The sequence below is a fragment of the Ranitomeya variabilis genome, chromosome 3 (assembly GCF_051348905.1).
Source record: "Ranitomeya variabilis isolate aRanVar5 chromosome 3, aRanVar5.hap1, whole genome shotgun sequence".
Taxonomy (NCBI): Eukaryota; Metazoa; Chordata; class Amphibia; order Anura; family Dendrobatidae; genus Ranitomeya; species Ranitomeya variabilis.
Window position 1 is genome coordinate 80,227,745 of NC_135234.1, and position 24,128 is coordinate 80,251,872.

General features: G+C 43.6%; 1 protein-coding gene across 8 annotated transcripts in view; it reads right to left on the bottom strand.

Annotated features, from left to right (window-relative positions):
• ABR (ABR activator of RhoGEF and GTPase) overlaps window positions 1-24,128 on the bottom strand; it is a 430,921-nt gene that overhangs the window by 16,874 nt on the left and 389,919 nt on the right. For 7 of the 8 annotated variants that reach the window (XM_077294251.1, XM_077294253.1, XM_077294252.1 and 4 more), the window contains 2 exons: window positions 1,951-2,010; window positions 180-289 (listed from right to left, as the gene is read on the bottom strand). In XM_077294251.1, the coding sequence (XP_077150366.1) occupies window positions 180-289; window positions 1,951-2,010 (170 nt within the window). Of the gene's footprint in view, window positions 1-179; window positions 290-1,950; window positions 2,011-21,264; window positions 21,708-24,128 lie in introns of those variants that run through there. The other variant, XM_077294259.1, reaches the window with a different exon arrangement.

The window sequence follows — 24,128 nt, forward strand, 5'->3', positions numbered from 1 at the left end:
GAGACAGTAGTGTGCTCATTAGAGGAGCAGTAATAAGCTTGGCTTCACCAGAGAAGATGCGCTTAGACGCCGACATTGCCTCTACTAATTGGTGAAAGTCAAAGGAAACTGACAGACTTCCCAAGTGCTCATTAAAACCAAAGGGTAAGAGGGGAGGATGTTACTGGTGGTCTACTTACTTGGTTACCACACTGATTTTAACTCCAAAAACCCCCGTCTGCTTTTTAGAGGGCGTCCTTTTCAAGCTCATATCCCGGCTGCTAAACTTCATGGAAAACTCAACTTTGATCTGTTAATAAAGAGAAAAAAATGATCAAAAGGTGCTAATATGTCTACAAGTACAATATTTGTATCAGCCATGGATCATAATCTACAGTATGTGCAGGAATTAACTGATATAGTGAGAAACAACATGTTTAAATAGTGATCTGTTCACACTAGCATCATCTGTAAATGATGGAAGCCGTTATGCTGTGATACATCAGATTAAAGGAGTATTCTCGAGTTGAAAGCTATCCCCCCCCTATCCATGGGATAGGAAATAACTTCCTCATCATTGGAGGTCTGACCAATAGGACAGCCATCGTTCATGAAAACAGGAGCTCTGAACAGAGCGGTGGTCAGTCATTCACGTTGCCGCTCCATTCATTCTTATAGGTCTGCTGGAGACAACCAAGCGCAGCCCTCGGCTATCCCTGGTGGTCCCATTAAGAATGAATGGAGCAACAGTGTGCAAGATCGACCACCACTCCATTCATAGGGATCTTCAGAGCTTTGTTTTCGTAATAGGTGGGGATCAGTCGGCTCTCCCGTGATCGGGAAGTTCTCTCGTATCCCATGAGAAGGAATAACTTCCAAATGTGAAAATACCCCTTTGCCAAAAAACAAACCTCCTTATTGTTAGACATGGCGAATGAAGAGAACCTAACATTACAGGATCTGAGATTCACTCACTACTCGGTAGAAGTGACCAAGCTCAATTAATGTGGCTTATTAATGGAAAATGTGGACACAATATCAATTGCAAGTCTGGGGGCAATCTGTGATATTACCATGTCCTGGTGATGTAATATCCACTTACAGAAAGACCTGAACATTTTCTCCAACTGATAAAAACAGGATCTAAGTGCGGCCAAATAACATTTTTTGACACGGTTTCCAAGGCAAATAATACTTATCAGGTCTGGGGAATTTTTAAGATAAATACTTGATATCATTCTAATTTAGTAAATTATTAACAGTGACAAGTACTTAGATGTTCAAAACGAAAAAAATAAAAAGTATATGTAGGCTTCTGCATTGTACAATGTATTCCGGGGAGATCTTACAGTGTTACATAGAGATGATATCAATTGCAACCTGGAAGGAAACCATACAAACCCCTTGCAGATGTTGCCCTTCACTGGATTTGTGCCCAGGACAAACAGTGCCAAGCATGGAGCCATCAAAAACGCTCCTAGAGACTAACAGTTTAGGGCTGGGACAAGTGCTGGGAGCTGAAGCTGGCCAGGTCAAGCCATGCGGCCACGTCAAGCCAAGCGGCCACGTCAAGCCAAGCGGCCACGTCGAGCCAAGCGGCCACGTCAAGCCAAGCGGCCACGTCAAGCCAAGCGGCCACGTCAAGCCAAGCGGCCACGTCAAGCCATGCGGCCACGTCAAGCCATGCGGCCACGTCAAGCCATGCGGCCACGTCAAGCCATGCGGCCAGCTCCAGAGCAGAGTTTGCAGTCTGCAGTATATAGCAAACAGTTAGCAAGTCTAGGAGGATGGCTGATGACCTTGACAAGGAACAATACCCTACAGAATTAAAAATATTTTCGTTCTTAGTTTTTACTAATAGGTAAATAGCTAAATTTCTTATTTTTAGAAATATTACATTTGTAAAACTGCATAGACAAGACAACCCATTTAATGGTACAAAAACCCCCAACAACTGTATATGTTACCTACCCCATTCATCTCTATCACATCCATGTGCCAGTTCTTGCTTTGCACTGCTTGAGGATCCAGCTATTAAGAAAAAGAAACCAGGTTAAGACTTGATGTCTGGTTTCATGTTATCATATAACAGATATATGCAATCACTTCAGATCAAGAGTAGCTGCACACGATTTCCTACCATTTACAGTTAGGTCCAGAAATATTTGGATAGTGACTGAATCTCCATGATTTCAGCTCTGCAGGCCACTATTTTTTATTTAAAATGAAACAACTGAGCTACAATTGAAGTGTGGACTTTTAGGCTTAATTAAAGGGGTTGAATAAAAATATCCTGTGAAACGTTCAGGAATTGCGACCATTTTTCTACAAAGCCTCATCATGTAAGTGGCTCAAAAGTAATTGGACAAATTAACTTTACCATAAAATATTCATGTTTAATACTTTGTGCAGAATCCTATGCAGGCAATTACTTTAAGTTGTTTCTTAATGTGAAATGAATTCTCGATGGGGGCGGGATCTGATGATTGACTACTTTTTTGCCTTAAACTTCTGAGTTGCTTTTGCAGTATGTTTTGGGTCATCTGTACTATGAAGCGCCGTCCAATCATCAATGTTTTCGATTGAATATGAGAAGACAGTATTGCCCTGTACACTTCAGAATTCAACCGGCTGCTTCTGTTTTCAGTCGTATCATTAATAAACCCTAGTGACCCAGCAGTACTGGAAGCCCTGCATGTGGAGTGCTTTGGATCATGAGCCGTTCCAAACCTTCTCCATACTTTCTTCTTCCCATCATTCTGGTACAGATTGATCTTTGGTTCATCTGTTCAAAGAATGCTAGCCCCCCCCCTGTCTAAAAATGAAATAAAGGGGGGGGGTCTCATGGCATTACAGATCTTTGGAATTTTATCTCATCACATATGCCCCTTGGGCTTTAATTTAGGGTTCAAGCTAAGGTCACATTAAATGTCCGTAGTGATCTATTTTTAGAAGCACCGGCTGTAACTGGCGCTTTTTGGTGCCCATTTTAACGTTTTTTATTGGTGGTTATCGTTGTTGGGCAGATTTATTTTCCTATATATTGGCCAGCTTTTACCAGGGAACCTCATTCCGCTGGAGCGGTGAAGAAAAGAAGAGTCCTTTACATGATGGAAGATTTACTTCGTCAGCTGATCTCCAGAGCCGGCGCTGAGGGCGGGGTTGACTGGCTAAGGAGCTGCCTCGCTATAGAACCTTATGAGGTAGCTTCCGAACCCGTCTCCCCCCCTCCCTTACCGGCATCACAGGCTGACTCCTCGCGTCAAGAAGCTGCAGAGCCGCCGCCTGTCAGCGGAACTCCAGGCTCTCCAGCGCTGCCGACACCGCAGGAAGGTCCGCGCCCGACACAGAGACCTAGACGCCGCTCTCAAGCGCCCTCCAGGAAGCCGCGCGGCGCTGCAGCCAGGAGATCTCGCAGCCCAGCGCGAGATCTCCCACAGCGTCCTCAGACGTCATCGGCCGCGTCATCAGTGAGCGCTGGCAGCTCAGGGGTAAGATGCAGCCGTACAAGCGCTGCGGGAACCCCTCTGTCAGGCGCCCTGTCGGCGATGGCTGCGGCCTCATCCAGCATCCCGGCTCCTGCACCGGACCGCGTGCTACCGCAGCGTGAGGACTCCCTCGGGTCAGCTTCAGCTGACTCGCACCGGCGCTCGCCCAACATGGAGGGCTGGAGTGCTGGCAGCTCTTCAGGACGCAGCAGCGATGCCATCAGTAGGGGTGAGAACATTCATGTGCCCCTGTCTGTCTCGCACTCTGACTTTAAAAGTATGATCAAGGATGTGGTTTCAGAGACACTGGGGGAAGTTTTTAAATCTTCTTCTCCCACAGCTGTCAGTTTTGACAACAGTCCTGGAATTTCCACATCCTCCACTCCAATTCCCCAGACTCATTTTAAAGAAGCTCTTACTTGTGAGCTTTCTCCCCTTGGTTTTCATCTCAGCTCTGCAACAAAGGAGTTGATTTGGAGTAACCAATATATTGATTTATTTTCTCTGCTTCCTCGCAGGGATCAGCCGGGTAGGTTGGAGAGGCGTGATGATAGATCTGATTCAGATGACGTTAAGCGTGGTCACATCAGATCTTTCAACAATTGGATACAGGCCTTTTCAATCTATTCGGCGGTCCTGGGCGAGAAATCACCCAATTTATGTAGTAAATTATTTCAGCATATCGACATAATTTTGGAGGCATACCGCAACTTTGGCGGTTTTGCCTGGCTTACTTATGATGAATCCTTTAGGCAAAAATTAGCTGTTCATCCTGACCTCTCCTGGGGTAATAAGGATGTGGGGCTTTGGATTAATCTGATGCTGCCTCAGAGACAATCTGCTGCCAAACAGGCGTCATCAGTCCTCCCTAAGAAGGGTGTCTGTTTTGCATTCAATGATTCTGTCTGTAAGTGGAATACTAACTGCAGATTTCGACATGAGTGTTCATTTTGCGGAAATGCACACTCTATGTCAAGATGCTTTAAAAAGCAGTCCGCTCAGCAAGCACTTTCCAGGGACAGTAATGCAAAAGGCCTCGACTCCAGTGAAGCTGGAAAGACTGGTGTACTGGTTAAACAAGTACCCAGATCTTCCGAGCAGTGATTTAATTTTCAACGGGTTTGCTAAAGGTTTTTTTGTGCCTTCATTTAAAGGGACCGGTTGTAAATTGATAAGGAATCTCCCCTCTTTGGCGCTTAATCCTGAAATAGCTAAAGAAAATTTTTTTAGCGAACTGGAGCTTGGGAGGGTCGCAGGTCCTTTTACTTCCCCTCCTTTTTCAAACTTTCGTATTTCTCCATTAGGTTTAGTACCCAAGAAAGATACGGGATCTTTCCGCTTGATCCACCACCTATCGTACCCCACCGGTTCATCTTTGAATGATGAGGTAGATAAAGATGTCTGTTCTGTTAACTACTCATCATTTGACTTGGCCATAGACATGCTTAGGACTATGGGTAAACACGCTCTTATGTCCAAATCGGACATTAAGTCAGCGTTTCGGCTCTTACCTGTAGATCCTAACGGTTTTAATTCATTAGGCTTTTATTTTGAAAACCAATTTTTCTTTGACAAATGCCTTCCTATGGGCTTTTCCCTTTCTTGTTTCTACTTCGAGAGCTTCTCAACATTTTTGCATTGGATACTGGAATCCAATTCGCCCAATGTCAATATTTTGCATTATCTGGACGATTTTTTGTTTGTAGGCCCCCCTGAATCCTCAATTTGTTTAGATACACTTAACAGTTTTCTCAAAATGTGCGAGTATTTTGGCGTTCCCATTGCCCATGAGAAAACAGTTTTTCCTTGTAAGTCTATCGAATTTTTAGGCGTTACGTTAGACTCGGTTAAAATGGAATCCAGTCTCCCGTCTGACAAAATTGTCAAATTATCCAATGCTTTACATAATTGTCTTACCAAAAAGAAGGTGATCTTAAAGGATCTTCAATCTTTACTCGGCCTACTAAATTTTGCTTTGCGTGTTATTCCAATCGGGCGAGTTTTTTCTAGACGGCTTTATGATGCTACTAAAGGATTAACGTCTCCTACTTCTCATATCAGAATTTCTTCCGAAATGAAAGAGGATGTTAAAATTTGGCTAGAATTTCTTTCAGATTTTAATGGAAAGTCTTGCTGGCAAACTGCTTTTATTTCTGCTGACTCAATCCCCTTCTCTGTTTCAGTGAATTCCACTTCCGGCTGTGGCGTTCTCTTGTCACATCATTGGTGTTATGTTCAGTGGCCATCTCATTGGTTGGATTCTCGTATCACAAGTAATGAGATGGTCCTGGAAGTCTTTGCAATTTTTTGGGGGCTCTATTTATGGGGCTCTTTGATTCAGAACTCCAGAATTATCATTTTTTCATTAAATCAAGGGGTACTTCTCTCCATAAACACCCTGTCCTCTAAAAATAAATGCGCTTCTCTGATTTTAAGACAATTGGTTTTGACATGCCTAAAATTTAATATTTGGATCAAAGCTAAACAAGGTGTGAGTGCTTGGGCTTCAGCGGTGGGTTCACTGTGCAGACATGAGCGGTCAATCTTTTGCTTACAGGTACCCAACGCGGATTCGGAACCAACTCCTTGCCCGCAGTCAATCTGGGAGCTGATTTCGATTTGATTCCTCGGTGTATTAGGAATTCCCTCTCCGTTAGATCATGGGCCGACTATTCGGCCGCGTGGCTTAAATGGGTGAATTTCTGTGCCCTTCATAATTTAAATTGTAATGTATCAAATGCGTTATCGGGCCTGCAGTTTGCAGTATCTCTGTCTGAATCAGGCCTCTCCCACTCAGCTATAGCCAAATCCATCGCGGGGGTATCGTTTTTTCTAAAATTAAGGGGTAACCCCCCGTTAACTAGTTTTTTCCCCCTAAAACAATTTTTGAAAGGCTTGAGGAGATCTAACTTCAAATCTGATTCAAGATGCCCGATCTCTTTTCAGCTTTTGAAAGAAATTTGCTTAGCACTCCCTGATGTTTGCTGTTCTAGTGAGGAGAGTTGTTTATTTTATTCAATATTCACACTCACATTTTTCGGTGCCTTGCGTGTTGGCGAGGTCGTCTCGGCTAAGAAATCTGAACCTTCTGGTCTGTTCATTTCTGATGCCAGAGTTCATCATTCTAAAGTAGTTTTATTTATTAGAAAATCAAAAACAAACCAGATGGGTAGAGGATCTAGGCTAACTATTAACTCTTTTTCTGAGCCGCTAATATGCCCAGTAGCTAGTTTAATGCGTTGGCTTCTTATTAGGCCAGATTTTTCAGGCCCTTTATTTATTCATTTGGACGGTTTACCTGTGACTATATTTCAATTCAATGCAGTTTTGAAAAAATGTTTATGTTCTTTGAATTACCAACACCTTAGGATCACTTCCCATTCTTTCCGTACAGGAGCTTCTACCGAAGCATCTAGATCAGGCTTAGAGGATGCTTCGATACAGAAATTGGGTAGATGGGAATCTAATAGATTCAAATTGTATGTTCGCCACGAACTTTACGATTACTAATTATCTATTTATTTTTCAGGTCCATTCATAGTGTGGATTATTGGACACTCGTACATATTTTGTGCAGAGAAGAGGGCCAGGCAGAGAGTTTATACTGAGAATTTATCATTTAATTCTTCCCAAGTTCAGATCTTCTGGCACAGTGTGCGGGGCATGAAGTGGTCGAATTTTTGTTTTGAGTTTAGAAAATGTGCTAAAATTTTTCCTTTTCCGGATTTAGTAATTTTTCATCTGTCTGGTAACGATCTGGGCAAAATGAGAACTTTAGATTTATTAGCTTTTATGAGATCTGATATTTGCAGCCTTAGACAGGCCTTTCCGTCAGTGGGCTTTGTTTTTTCTGAAACTGTCCCCAGGTTTTTGTGGTCGGATGCTAAGTTTTTATTTTTAGATAAGATCCGTAAAAGAATTAATAAGAGTATGAGCAAATTTTTGCCGTTAATCAGCGGTTTTTCTTTTCGTCATGTGGAATTAGAAGGGTTTTTGCCAGGGCTATTTCGGAATGATTTGGTCCATTTATCAGATATTGGACTGGATATTTTTAATTTAGATTTGCAAACAATGGTCGAAAAGTGGCTGTGTGGTTATGGGGGGGCCTCGCCTCTTTGAGGCTTGGCTTTTGGGCAAATCGCCCATTGGTATGGGCGGATTGGATTTGGTGTTTTTCTGGAAATATGGAAGTTATGATTACATTATTTAATCTGTTGTTAACTGGTTTAACCCAAAATAAACATCACGGCCATTTTTCTTCCACCCAAATAAAGTTTGTGTTGCGTTTTTCTTTATTATTTAAGCAATAGATCTTGTAATGCCATGCTAACCCCCCCCCGTCTAAAAATGAAATAAAGGGGGGGGGGGGTGTCTCATGGCATTACAGATCTTTGGAATTTTATCTCATCACATATGCCCCTTGGGCTTTAATTTAGGGTTCAAGCTAAGGTCACATTAAATGTCCGTAGTGATCTATTTTTAGAAGCACTGGCTGTAACTGGCGCTTTTTGGCGCCCATTTTAACGGTTTTTATTGGTGGTTATCGTTGTTGGGCAGATTTATTTTCCTATATATTGGCCAGCTTTTACCAGGGAACCTCATTCCGCTGGAGCGGTGAAGAAAAGAAGAGCCCACCCTCCCTCCCCTTTTTCTTTGTTAAGACCCCGTCGTGATGTTCTTGTTTGTGGGAAAATCGCCCATTGGTATGGGCGGATTGGATTTGGTGTTTTTCTGGAAATATGGAAGTTATGATTACATTATTTAATCTGTTGTTAACTGGTTTAACCCAAAATAAACATCACGGCCATTTTTCTTCCACTCAAAGTTTGTGTTGCGTTTTTCTTTATTATTTAAGCAATAGATCTTGTAATGCCATGCTTTGCCAGGACTGGGCTGGCTTTTTTAGATGTTTTTTGGCAAAATCTAATCTGGCCTTTCTATTTTTAAGACTTAGATACTGAAACGCATACTTCATGGAGAGTGATCTTCACTTGGGTTGATGTTGTGAACGGATATTTCCTCACCAAGGAAAGGATTCTGCGTTCATCCACCACTGCTGTCTTCTGTGGACATCCAGGACATCTTGAACTCCCAAGCTCACTAGTGCTTTTTTTTTTTTTTTTTTACAGAGCTGTTGAATTGACCGCTCCTAACATTTGTGCTATCTGATTAATTTCTTTTTTTTTCAGCCTAATGATAGTCTGTTTATCTTCCGTAGAGAACTCCTTTGACCGCTTAATGTCCTTGGATTGCATGTTGTGGGTTCACAGCAACAGCCTCCAAATGCAAATACCACACCTGGAAACAGCTGCAGACCTTTTAAATGCTTAATTGATGATGGATGATGTAGCCCATTAGAGAGCTTTTGAGATAATTGTCCGATTACTTTTGGCCCCTTTAAAAAGAGGTAGCTACATATTAAAGAGCTGTAATTCCTAAACCCTTACACCAATTAGTGTGTGAATACCCTCAAATTAAAGAAGAGTCTGCACTTGAAGCCCATATTGATTATATACCATCTTGAATACGTTTTGGTACTTAACTGGAGTGCCAAAACTTGTGTAACTGCCCAAATATTTCTGGCTAACTGTATATATGCCATCATATTCCACAGCATCTTCATCAATATTGCACCCACTCAGAATATCATGCATAGTGGTAGCCTTCAGAGAAGCAGGCACAGCAGCGCAATCTCAACTCAGAAATGAGCTGCTGCTAGTGATCACTAGACTGAGGGCAGGTCCAGAAGGTAAGTATAGTTTATTATGCAGTAACCTGGGAAAATTAATATGGGGTTGCCCAGTGGTGGACAACCCTTTAAATGCCATAAGGGACACTGTGAAGACTAATGATGGATATACACCTTAAATGTTGACTGTACAACTGCCTGCTATTCTCTCTACCCCTTCCCATACATATGCACACTGAGCTCGGCCAAGTATGCATGTGTTCTCAAGAGACGGATAAAAATAAGCTGCTGCCAGAAACCTTATCTCCATTGAGAACAAAGCATAGGGCATGTTGAAATCCAAATGTCCGATTTTTCTTTCTCTCTTTCAAGATCTGCAGTCAGGGGTCTGTCTAGTGACCCTATAAACGTTGAGTTGTCCCCAGTCCATGCAAAGTTGTTTTTTTTTTTTTTAAAAGGCTCAGCAAAAGATCAGTGATTTCTCTTGTATGAAAAACATGAGACAATTTTCAGCAGTTTGGTCAGTTTTTACCATCAGAATTTGATCATTTATTTATTGCATATGAGGTTTTTTTCAGCTTCAAACATGAAGAATGGACAGCAATAGGATGAAGTGCTGTCCGATATTTTTCACAGACACGTAAACCTTCATTGGTTAGTTTGATCCATGTCTCAGATCAAAATCGGAACATGTTTGTGTTCTGTTGTGGTCCACTCGGTCAGCAAAAATAAAAAAACCACAGACAAGTGAACAAACCCATAGACTATTATGGGTGAAAAATACAGATAGGACACTTAGAGGAAAAACAGACCTCTGGAGACAAGGTGTATGGCAGCAGCCAGATTTTATCTTCAGGAGCCCAGTGGTGCACGGCAAGACAGCTACATACAGACACACCGCGCCGGGGTCCAACAAGCAGCAGAATACGGCACACAACTGCTCTCCTGCTCGTTACAGATATCGTGACAGATATCGTGACATCTGTCTCCTGTACAATGATATCATGGCAGACAACACAAAGGTGGAAAATAAAGATAGAACAAAGCACCAAGTATGGCCCTCTATTTTTACACCTGTCAAAAAACTGCAAATGCTTCTCCAAGACTCAAGAAAAAAATCTATTTCTATCCAATTAGCCATGGGATAAACAGGCGAGGATCTGAAAGTTCAAGTTTCCATTTCAATAGGGTCTAGAAAACATTTTCTCATCTATTTATAATCCCTGGGAAAGGCAGGCAGACATTTCCTGCTTCAGTTTATTTTGCCCAAGATTACAAAAAAACAAAACAGAACAGAAAACCCCAAGACGGGCACAATTCTTTTAATTATGTGAATATATATATTCTGCTGCAGGAGTGGACATTTCATTAGTGCAATCTATGAGGCTTCTCAGGGGCCACAGTGGCCACTACCACCTCCATAACAGCTTCTGTCACAGGCAGAACTCTTGGACTGCCAAGGGCCCATATATCATTTTTGCACAGGGGCCCTTTTCTGTGTCCACCACTGTTTCGCCATATATCCAACAGCCAAGGGCCATGTACGTGACGGCTGGTTCTAGGTCTAGAAAGCATGAGGAACATAAGGGTCTCATACAAGCACAGCATATATTTATCCACCGCAAGCAGACGAGGATGACGAAGATGTATCACTCGATACTGCACCCAAGGAGAAGTTTTAGTGTTTTTATTTAGACCTACAACACTATAACCCCTGGAAAATCCAATAGATTTTTAGACACTTTATACTTTGACAAAATTAGTCAATGAAAAAATGTAATCTTACAGAGAGCAGAATATCTAGGAAAATACAGCAGCTACCTGTGTAAGCCAAAGCATCAACGTGAGATCAGTCAGAGTCCATTACCTTGGATAAGACCCAACCAGCAAAACGGACAGGCGCCAACTCTTCCCTTCACTGTGGCCATACAAGCTGGTCCATTCTTGTGGCTGTGTTTGGTTCTAGAGCTTTGCCCCATTCAAGGTCTCAGGAGTCAGACCAGACACATCTTAAACAGTCGCAGTCGTAGACATTGTTGTTCTCAACTGGACAGTGCTAGAAGAATTCAGTGGTGGTGAGCCAAATTTCAAGATGGCACGTGCTGCATACTACAAGCCACGCTTCTTTACACCATGTCTCACCCTTTGCACCAGTATACAAACAATCCAGATGTACAACCACTCTGAGCTCTACCTGAACCAAAGACACTCTGGTGGTTTTCTTGGGCCGTAAATGGTGCAATTTTTCACCATTTCATGTCCCCATGTGAACCCACAACTTTTTAATGTAAACTACCCACTATTTTATTTTCTACCACCGCACAAAATTCAGAGGGCCCATCCCACTGATGTAATTACAAGGAGTAACAGACCTGAATAAAATTATCCTCTCGAATTTCATCTGTACTCTCCAGTGAAAGCAAATAGCCAAGAGTCCTCCATCCGGAGCAACTTCAAAGGGATGCTTGTGAGATACTGGAAAGAGAATATTATGCATGCGGCACTAACAAGCCGGAGTAAGTGCAATTCAGCTGAACAGCGCTCCTGAGTCAGCAGGTAGCGAGTCTAATGCATGGCTAGCAGACTCTCCAGCGCCTCCCGCCAACACCGGGCGGCACAATGGGGGGGATTCAAGTTCAGGAGACTGGAGGCAAAGATTACTTTTAAGTAAATGACCAGCTGATGGCATCCATTTATTTATGAAATAGTGGCTGTAACTGTGCGCGGACATCCTGGCTTCATGGTTCCTGTTCTGTCACCTGGTGCCAGTGTCCTCCATATTGGTCACGACTCGCCTTCAAGGGCTGTGAACAAATGTGTTTGTCTCAGGGTTTCTATCCAGCATTAGTCAACCATAGTTCATTCTATATATAATAAATGGAAACTGGATATAGTCCTAACAAACTTTAATTGCACGCCATTGTCCAAGACCACTATAAGAAAGGATAAAGTTGCTAATTGCTAAGAATGATAACTGAGGAACATTGGAACTGCACTACTGCCAAGGAAATTGGAAAATGCTACACTATGTATAAATGGATTATTGGAAAAATGAAACTGCAATATTGCTATGAAAAACTACAGTAAAAAAAAAAAAGCATAGATTGGCCAATGTATATGTAAGGCCAACAGCCAATGTCAAGGCGTCCTTCATTATTCGGTCCCTGTCCTGACACCTCACGATGAAGGACACCTTGACCTTGGCTCCATTTTTTTAGTTGGTACCTGTACACACTAGTTTGGATGTGCTGGTCGTTTTCTTCTATTCGTATCCAAGATCATACATATATAGACTAGAAAAATCCACGACTCTCCTAGGTATTCTGATGCAAATTACTTATTGTTATTATTCTACCACTGACATAACTCAATGATTTCCTAAATCAAATATTGAAATAATTTTTACAAGGAGTTTTGGCCCATCCGGAGCCTTGCTTTGCTGCATTATGGCTGATTGAGACTTACGAGAAGTGTTCTGTAAATCATCTGTAATGTCCACTTAAAATAAATATCTTTGATTGATCTCGGTGGCACAATAAAAAAAATCAAGAGCACAGACGGCCTGCATCCTGCCATTTATCTAATGAGCAGTAATTGGAATAAAATCCTTTACACAATTTGATGAGTATAAAAAAAAATTGTTCGATCACTGAAAGATTTACAATCAGTGTGCAACAACTATACGATTTGTGAGTTTTGGCGCATATTTCGCTGATCACATATTTTATTATACCTCCTCATGTAAATAGGCATCCGTTACTCCACACAACGCAAATGTAGGGTTTCCTATACTGCATATCTTTTTATATAGAAAGTCTGCTGCGTTGACCAGCTCAGGAGGATGTGAACTCCGGCATCTATGGGAAGCTTGAAAAATGCCTTTGCGCTTTCAGTGCAGATTCCAATATTTACGCCGTAAAAAATAAAAAACTCGTCTTGAAATCTGCACCAAAATGCTTTGTAAAAAGTAAAAAAATGCAATAATCATTGCAGATTACTATTGCAAACTTTGATGCAGATACCAGCAAGAAAAAAAAACTGCTTTTTTTTGCAAGACAGAATATGGCCTTCGTTATTAGGAGTGGAAGAGTAAAAACAAAAGGAATTTCTAAATTGTTTGTTTTTTGTCGATCTTCACATATAAAGAACCCTCACTAGAGACAATCACAGGGTGCAGCAACATTAAAAAGGTAAACGCTGCAAACGACAATGGAAATGGTGACGTGGCTCAGCCAGGACGGTGCACAGTCTCCTGGCCTTGTTATTCCTTCTGTGTTATAAAGCTCCATCCATGGAAACTGTTCCACCCAGCAACCTGGATAGTAAGGAAGCCGATGCCCTCTGCATGTTTCTAATTATCCTGACAGTTGTGAGGACAATGAAGGAAATTCGGGGGAAATGAGACGACGCTGGAAGTTTAAATGTAATTGTGAAGGAGCACACATCTCCTATTAACAAATCAGCCCAGCCATGGTGGAGACCATTTGTAAGGATTAACGGGATCCATTCACAGGATACATATGTGGAGGAAATACCGGCATTACATAACGGACTGGCAGCCGACTGTCTGTACTGACAAAACACTGCTCTGGAATAAAAGGGAATTTAATCGTGGCAAGAAGAAAAAGCCCTGATTCACCTTTGTGGTAAGAGTTCTGCTCCAAGGGCTGATGATGAAACCTACGGGAGAGATTACGATTATTTTGTAAAGGAATGCACCTAACCAAAGGCATCCAAGATGGCTCAATTGGTAGGATCGGAATTCTCCATTCATACATGCACCTCAACGGACACAGGACAAAACAACCAGCTGCCGTCAAACAAAAGAAATACGGACGGGACCTTCTGAAACTTGTCTCTAAACCTGACATGTCGGCTATCTATATGTAATGGCTCCAATCTTAAAAAACACCACCACATTTTTTTTACCTCATGGCTGAAATGGATGCTGTGCCAGGGAGTGTTATCAGGGGCAGGAGGGTGGTAATGTGGTTATGGTGCAATAATTTTTAAGCGCCAATTTGGGGTGCACTCCCCATCCCTCACATGAAAATCTACAACCTCTTCAAGGGGTTTTCCAGCCTGTTGATACTGATTGCCTATCCGAAGTATAGGTCATCGATATCAGATTGGTGGGCGTCCGACGCCCGGCACTCCAACCAGTCAGCTGTTATCACCTAAGGCCTGAAGTACAGTGTGTACGGAGCCAGAACAGCACAGCTCCGGTACCGGGTACAGCTGCTCAGCTCCAACTCAACTGCATAAAATAGGCCATCAATCTTAACTTACTGGCCCATATACACATTAGGATGACGTTGACTGGAATATCGGTAGACTCAGCCGACTGTCTAAAATGTATGGGGGCCCCAGGAATCTCCTCCAGACAGATGATGTAGTGAAGAGATAAGGATCCAGGATGTCCAATTTCGGACTGCAAATCCTTTTCTTCTAGGGAGAGCAGTCTGGCAGTGGCTCTCGCAGAGGACACAGGAGCGCTGGGGAGAGCAGGGTTGGGAGAGGCAACTGATTGAGAGATATCCATTGTTCGTCTGACCGCTATCTATTGTGTATGGGGTTCCCAAATTACTCTTGTAGAAGCACCTAGGTGTATACATTTAGTCAGGCGGTCATATTTGCACTGAACCACTACCAATGCTTTCCATTTCTACCCACTGGTTATCAGAATATATGTCTGCTCTGTTATTCGCGGACCTTGCATTTACTATTCTTCTGCATACATGTGAACATTAGTGGTGGTGTCACAAGACCTTGATGGATAATTATTACAATCTGCTATTAAAGAACAATAGGTGAATGGCACACAGTGTGAGGAATCATTAACTCCAGATAAAGGGTTCACAAACATTCAAGAGTTCAGATGTCGGACGGAAACACCTCGTATTACAGCAATTAACACCCCGGGCGGGTGATGTAGACCTGACAGGTCCCCCAGGTCATCCCACTTCTCACATAACCAGCAGATGGTGACACAGCAGCCACAGTCAGATCAGAGAAAAGCAGGGTCTGTCCGTCTCTGCGGGTGACTCAGAAACCAGCCATACTGGTCTATCTATAGTGAATCACTCCGGTCTGGCCAGTCCTTGGCCGATGTCACCTGCTGCATAGTCATCCACACTATCACTTTCCCTGGTCCTGACTCATTAGATGTGCGTAGACCTTCTCAGACGTCCCCGGGTATGACCTTACAGTTCAGCAGGCATTATCTAGACAAGTCATGAACGTCTGGAAATCAGGAACACTGAAAACATGTCAACTCTGAGCTAATGGGGTTCAATGGAGCTGAAAAATATCGACAACAGATAGAGGTTTACTGGTAGTTTAGTAATTAGAAATTAAAGAATCCAGCAGAACATGGGTCAGCAACCTCCGGCACACCAGCGAGCTACAACTCCTAGCATTCAGGAAAAGCCACAGCAACCAGATGGCTGCATGGCATTAAGGGAATGTTGGAAGTTGTAGTTCCACAACACCTGAAGTGCTACAACACAAAATGGGGCGATAATGAGCGAGGCCAAGTTTACAACAGATGAACGGCGGTGATAAACAACCGTCTGCTGATCAATGGGCATTTAATAGATGGCTCATTGCACATAGGCAGCCGTTGATCTCTGCAGCACATGTCCTGGTTATTACACACAACGATGCGCTGCCAAGAACCAAGATAATTACACCCTAAAGGTGTCTCTGGGGTGCGCGCACTGCTTAAAATATTTTATCTGTTAACTAATGACCATCCAATATTTTTTTCCTTCAGATTTCGATGGTAAAAACATGGATCCAGTTGCTATCTGTTTTTTGGCGAGACAAAAAAGTTGTGCAGATAAGTTTCTGATCTAGCTAAAAAAAAAACATGGATTGCAGTCAAACAGAAGCCATTATAAGACATTTCCATGCCCTTTGGATCATTTTAATTCTTTGTCATCCCAAAAAAGTTCCAAAAATGTAAACAACTACTGAACATGTGAACAGAGGCCACTTACGTCCACACAATAAATGAGGCCAGTTTCCTGGTGACTATTACTCTATTTTCTTCTATTTGGGTACCACTAGTACTTGCACACTAGCGGTGGTCGGATGTACACCGTGCATGGACCCGGACAGCTCTGTGTGTAGTGACCACTGCTGGGTACTGCAGCTCAGCTCCAGTTCACTACTACACGGCGTAACTGTGCGTTTCCCTTTCCATACACTGTGTACAGCTGATTGGTATTGAACCGCCACCAATCTGGTATTGATGACTTATCGAAAGCATAAGCCACCAATAATTAATATCACCCCATAAGCCAGTCTAATGGTGGTCATCTCCAGCTTGTGTACATTGTATCCACTGCAGGAAATCTTTTCCTGGAGTCCAGGCAGTTCAACTTTGGGATCTGTAATTAGTGAAATTAATTCCCAAATGGACAATGGAAGACATTTCCTCTTGAAATAAGAAAATTCCTGAGCTGGCTTACATGAAGTCACAAGCCAAGGCTGCACCACTATCCGGCTGCACCTCCGGCAGCTGCTATCCCCAGCCATTACATGCTCAGAGCCGAGCAATGCTGTGCACGCCTGGCGTCTATGGCACTGTGCTAGCACGCTCTCCTGGAATGGGGTGGCACACATGCTAGGTCATACCCCACATTCTCCTGACAGCTGCCCGGAGCACCAGCTGCTGGCCGCCCTCATCGTCAGACACAAAGGCAGCTTCTCCTGCCAGTCATTCCTGATGGCTTCTGGGCAGTGGTGCCGCTCTGCTCACTTACATCTGTCTGCAATGTGATACTGCTGTATACAGCACAGATTCTGCTCTGTTCAGCTACAGAATATACGCCTCACACCAGAGTCGCCATACAAAGTGCCTCTTACATCTACAGTGGAGTAAATAATTATTTGATCCCTTGCTGATTTTGTAAGTTTGCCCACTGACAAAGACATGAACAGTCTATAATTTTAATGGTAGGTTAATTTTAACATTGAGAGATAGAATATCAAAAATATTAGGCCGCTCCATGACCTTAATGTGCTTCTTTTTGAGCCACTCCTTTGTTTCCTTGGCTGTATGTTTTGGGTCATTGTCTTGCTGGAAGACCCAGCCACGACCCATTTTTAATGTCCTGGAGGAGGAAAGAAGGTTGTCACTCAGGATTTTATGGTACATGGCTCCATCCTTTCTCCCATTGATGCGGTGAAGTAGTCCTGTGCCCTTAGCTGAGAAACACCCCCAAAACATAATGTATCCACCTCTATGCTTGACAGTGGGGACTGTGTTCTTTGGGTCATAGGCAGCATTTCTCTTCCTCCAAACACGGCGAGTTGAGTGAATGCCAAAGATCTCAATTTTTGTCTCATCTGACCACAGCACCTTCTCCCAATCACTCACAGAATCATCCAAATGTTCATTGGCAAACTTCTGATGGGCCTGCACATGTGCCTTCTTGAGCAGGGTGACCTTGCAGGCACTGCAGGATTTTAAACCTTTACGGCGTAATGTGTTACCATTGGTTTTCTTGGTGACTGTGGTCCCAGCTGCCTTGAGATCATTAACAAGTTCCCCCCGTGTAGTTTTAGGCTGATCTCTCACCTTCCTCGTAATCAAGGATACCCCAAGAGGTGAGATTTTGCATTGTGCCCCAGATCGATGTCGATTGACAGTCATTTTGTATTTCTTCCATTTTCTTACTGTTACACCAACCAGGGGCGGACACTGACAGCTTGGGGCACCTGTGCAAGAAATGTGTCTGGGCCCCCCCTCCTTTTATGGCGTCAAAGCTCTAATATATATATATATATTCTCCTTTATTATATATAGTCTCCTTTATTATATATATTGCCGTCCCTTGCTCTCTTGTTATGTACAGTGCCATTCCCTTATATATTGGATTATATAGAGCCCTGTTTTTAGTGCATAGTGTCCTGTCTTGTTGGATGTATAAAGCAATGACTGCTGATGTGGCATGGTAGAGCTTCTTTTCTAATGGAGGAGCTGATGGACTGGTCGTCTAGTCACCAGCTCCTCCATCAGCAGTCATTTTATATCTAAAATGAGAGGGGACTATGTAACAATAATCTTTATTTTTATATAGCGCTAACATACTTCACAGCACACCAATTATCGCTGTCCCCGATGGGGCTCACAATCTAAATTCCCTATCAGTATGTCTTTGGAATGTGGGAGGAAACCCACGCAAACACGGGGAGAACATACAAACTCCTTGCAGATGTCCTTGGTGGGATTTGAACCCAGGACTCCAGCGCTGCAAAGCTGCAGTGCTAACCACTGCGCCACCGTGCTGCCCTAAAGACAAACATTTAGCAGAGGATGCTATGTAATAAAAGAGGGCGCTGTGATTAGCAAAATTAACAAGAATACACTATGTAATAGACAGCACTGTACATAACAGCAGAGTAAGCTATATAATAAGGGATGGCACTATATATAACTAGAGAGGATGGTCCGTAATAAGGGACGATGTTATACATAATAAAAGAGGAAACTATGTAATTAAGGATGGTGTTATACAGAATTAGTGAGTACACTATATACTAATGGACTGTGATATACATAATAAGTACGTACACTCTATACTAAGGAACTGTGTTAGACATAATAGACGATAATAATAATGTGTTCCTCCACCTCCCCCTGTTCCTATGTCCATTATAAGTCCCCCTTCCTCCCATCCCAATCCCCCACACCCCTCATTATCCTCCCCCCCCCGCCTCCATCATTGCCTTCTCCACCACCACTATCATTGCTTTCTCCCCAACCACCCCATATAATTGCCCATTCCACCACTTCCATCATTTCCTCCTCACCCACCATCCCCATCATTGATCTTTCCACCACATCCATCATTTCCTCCTCCCCCCACCATCCCCATCATTGCCCTCTCCATCACCCCATTATTGCCTTCTCCCCATCATTGGCTTTTCCCCATTATTGCCCTCTCCTCCCCTTACACTCACAGCACCATTCACCTCTCTGCACATTCCCCCGCAGCGCTACGCATGCACACACACACGCACGCTCTCCCAGCTTCCTCTCTCTGGCAAAACCGGCTGCTGAATCATGACGTCATCCAGCGGCGCTGCTGTCTGTGTGAGAGGAAGCGCGGGCAGGAAGCAGGACAGATCACTGCAGCTCCGCTGCTATTTTCTCTTGTAGGTAGTGGAGCTGCAGGGATCTCTCCCTGCCTGCCACCAGGTTGCCCTCATTATGAGCCAACCTGCAGGGGCCCCCCTCCACCTCCGGGCCTTGGTGTAGCCGCACAGGCTGCATATGCGGTATGCCCGCCCATGACATCAACAGTTGTCTCCTTTTCACCCAGTGTCTACTTATGGTTTTGTGCAGGTCTATGATCTTGTCCCTGACATCCTTATAAAGCTATTTGGTCTTGCCCATGTTGTAGAGGTTAGAGTCTGACTGAGTCTGTGGACAGGAGTCTTTTTAATAAAGGTGACTATGTAAGATAGCTGTCTTTAATGCAGGTAACAAGTTGATTAGGAGCGTCTAACTGGTCTGTAGGAGCCAGAACTCTTAATGGGAATACTTATTTCTCACTGCAAAATGCAAATAAATTCATCATATATACAATGTGATTTTCTGGATTTTATTTTTTATATTCTATCTCTCAATGATAAAATCAACCTACCCTTAAAATTATAGACTGTTCATGTCTTTGTCAGTGGGCAAACTTACAAAATCAGCAAGGGATCACATACTTACCGTATTTCCTTCACTGTACACTTATTGACACATGCAGCTTAATTGCTTCATTATTCCAGCCCAAAATTGAAAAAAAAAAAAAAAAAAACAACCTAAACAACCCATATAACAGTGCCAGCTGTACGGTGTCCATCACATCCAATGGTCGCACACGAGAGCAGTCACAGGGTGAAGGCAATTGTGCGGCCCCAGCCTAGCACCACATAACCCCTGTATAAGTGCATCCGCTACTAAAACGCTCTACACTGAATACAGTCCTGATGCTTTGATGTAGACGTCCTGCTCACAAGACGCAGATGGTAACAATCTGCACAACAGAAAACAGACTTCACCAAGAGTCCAAAAGGAATATAATGATACCAACCAGGGCCGGGATGAAGACCCCAATATGATACACATGGCTCTGGCAATCTACATTACAATCTATGAATAGAGACAAGCTCGTTAGCCATCATACACACTGATATCACACAGACCAGGAATACATCACATCTGATGTAGCAGCGCTGAAACAACCGACTTCACTCTGCTACATGAGACATGAAAAGATCATATCCAGCTCTGCTACATAGGAGGTGTTCTGCACATGTTAGAAATTGCACACTAAAAATCAGTTTATAAATCCAGTTTCTATCTAGCAGTCCCAGAATATGGATAAATCGCTCTCCCCCCCCAATATAATGACTATAGAATGAGCAGGCTTGGAGAAGCCGCCAGCGCTGAGCGTGCCATCTGTCCGCACAAGCACAACAACACATTATTTAATCTCCCCGGCAGCAGGAACATCTGTATTTAACACAGGACTAATGTTTGGGTCTTCGTTTCCTGCGGGGGGAAAATCCAAACCACAACTGTAAAATCCCAGAGAACGCCGCTAGTGGGGAATCATTGCCATGACGTAGGTCGCCAGCTATCTGCCATATCAGACCTACCCCAAAGGCGATCTGCCCTACCGGACCTACCCCAATGGCGATCTGTCCTATCGGACCTACCCCAATGGCGATCTGCCCTATCGGACCTACCCCAATGGCGATCTGCCCTACCGGACCTACCCCAATGGCGATCTGCCCTTCTGGACCTACCCCAATGGCGATCTGCCCTACCGGATCTACCCCAATGGGGATCTGCCCTACCCGACCTACCCCAATGGTGGTCTGCCCTACCGGATCTACCCCAATGGCTATCTGCCCTACCGGATCTACCCCAATGGCAGTCTGCCCTACCGGATCTACCCCAATGGCGGTCTGCCCTACCAGATGTACCCCAATGGCGGTCCTTCTCATTTCCCATACAAACCTTCCAATGCATTTATCATGAGATGCCAATGGGTAACAACAAAAACAGGGGTGAAGCGAGCGGCGATAAGAGTCCATTACCTTTGGTCTAAGCAGCTTATTCCGAACCCGTCCCCAGAGTCGGGCCCCGGTGTTGGCCGGACGTTTGGCCCCCACGTCCTGCATCCTCTCCAGGCAGCAGTGCTCCAGGTGCTCACACACAGAGTTCAGGTTGCAGTCAGTCTGCATGATCACCTCCGTCATGGCTCGGTGCAGGGATCTCCTGGGCGGACTGTGTCACCTCTGCTCAGACACCCAGACACCTGTATAAGGGACCAGCCTCCTGCCGCCCACCCACCTGATCACTGCTCTCCCAGGCACTGTCACTCCTCATTCCAGCCCACAAAGCTTTTCTTTCACAAATCAATTAGAAGAGATTCTGGTCAGCAAAGTACAGAAATCCCAGCTCAGCTTCCTCCAGAATCCAGGCTGCAGCTTCATACAACTGAGCCCAGGCTCACAGGCAAGGAGGGGGATTCAGAAGGCGGACCCCTGTCTCCCCGCACTCCTCCCTTTTGCCCAGTCTCTCCCCTTACACACACACTCACATCATGTCTTAACCATTTAGACACCACTCCAGGGAATGGACCCTAATCCTTAACCTGGGAGCAACACAGAGGTCATTTGATAAGGAAACAATCTCACAATGACACTCATTGATTACAGCTCTGCAGCCCTCTATGCGCAGTGAATATAAGGCTATGGTCACACTGAGTATTTGGATATGGATCGTTCTGGCTTACAAATCCACACAAAAGAAAAAAAAGAAAGTTCTTTGTGCCTTTTTTTCAGTGTGTTTTTTTTCTACACTGGTTTTGTCTGCTTCATATTTGGAGCAGTTTTGTACCAGAAATGTCACAAAGAAAGATTTTTATTTCAAGTGGAAAAAAAAACAGCACCATGTGTTTTACTATTAAAATCAACAGGAAGCGTATTCATAAAAGTATTTGTAGCAGCGTAAGGCTATGTGCACACGTCAGGATTTCTAGCAGAAATTTTCCCGACAAAAACCGGACATTTCTGCCAGAAATCCACATGCGTTTTTTTTTCACTTTTTTGACGCATTTTTTGTGCATTTTTTCCAAATGCATAGAATGGCGGGAAAAACGCGGAAAATCCGCAAAATTAATGAACATGCTGCTTTTTTTTTACCGCGATGTGCACAAAACATGCAGAATGCATTCTAAATGATAGAATGCATAATGTATGCGTTTTTAATGAGTTTTTATAGCGTTTTTATCGCGAAAAAAAAAACGCAAAAAAGGGCAAAAAAAAACTGAACGTGTGCACATACCCTTAATGTGGACTTTCCTAAACAACCTACTTTAAGATCCACATTAAAAAAAAAGCTCAGTGTGAACATATCCTAAGAGTTGTCTGTTGCATGTTAATGTTCCTTATTTTCGATCCCAGTGTGATCTGACAAAACATTGCATCGCACTCGGACCAATGTTAGTCTATGGAGCTGTGCACATGTCCAATTTTTTCCTTGGACCGTCACGCAGCATGCCTGATAGTTACCGTAGATCCGATATTTGCATAGCACTTGGCCGTGAAAGTCAATGAGTCTGAGGAAGCCATCGACTGCACACGGGTGACATCCGAGTGCAGTTCGATTTCCACAGACTGACAAAACGGAGAAGATGGAGACATTGTTTTCTCCAGCCAAGAGAATCAGATCACACTATGATCAAACTGATCAGAGTTTGATCAGAGGGTGATTTGCACATTTGGCCCGATTTCCTCGGATGAGAGAATATATGGTGGACTGCACTTGCCCTTAAGGTATGTTCACACAGAGTTTTCCCGATGTACACTTGGCACAGTTTCCACACCAAAATCCACATAAATAACACTTTAAATCTGCTTGCATTAAGCTTACTCATTCATGTGAATTGAGAAAACCCACGAGTATTATAAAAAAGTGTCGTCAATTTTTAATGCATTTCTTGCAAATAAATTGCAGCAATACGCAAATTTTTGTGGAGGTTTTTGATGAGCTTTGTAAAGCAGAAATGCATCAAAATCACTACATCTCATATAATGAAAAGATACATAAAAAAAATAGACTCAAGCAATAAAACATCACAAACTGCATCCAGACAGATGTATTCTGACTGGGATGCTTCAAAAAACTCAGCAAAGTAATGTTAAAAAAAGCAATAAGCAATCTGTAAACAGGTTATTAGACTCCGATATAAAGGAAAGTGTGTAGCAGCCCTTTAATGCTGACTATATTCAGACTTTGCTTGTAGTATTTCATTTGGAAAATGTAGAGAAATCCGGCCTTGAAGTCTAAATCACAAGTGCATGGGGCGGACACCGCACCTCCAGCTCTCCGGCCTCTGTCCCTTTTCCCTGCCTGCTGCCGGACTCTGATGAATCCTGCCTCCCCTGCCCAAGATTCTGTGCAGGCACTGCCCGGGGCCGTCTCATCAGAGGGAGCGGTGCACGCGCAGATCGGTGATCCAGCTCACGCAGTGTCATTAGGCGCTTACAGCGCATGTGTCTCCCCCTCTGATGAGACGACCCGGGCAATAACGGCGCCTGTGCAGAATCTAGGAAAGGGTTGGCAGGTCACAGAGAAAAGGGACCTATCCATCAGAGGCCGGCAGTGGGCAGGGAAAAGGGAGGGCGGCAGGAGAGTTGGAGGTGCAGTGTACGCCCCCCTGCATTTGCAATTAAAACATCAAGGCTTACAATCATCTCTACAATTACCAAACTAAAAACTACAAGCAACTTATAGATTTAATAAGCATTTAAGGGCCTTTAGTATAAGCTAGTCTAATATCCTGATGACAGTTTCCCTTTAATTCGATCTCTTAGGAACGCAGTGTAAGGGTATGTGCACATGTTGCGGATTCTCTGCGGATCCGCAGCATTTTTTGCAGTGCAGAAACGCTGCA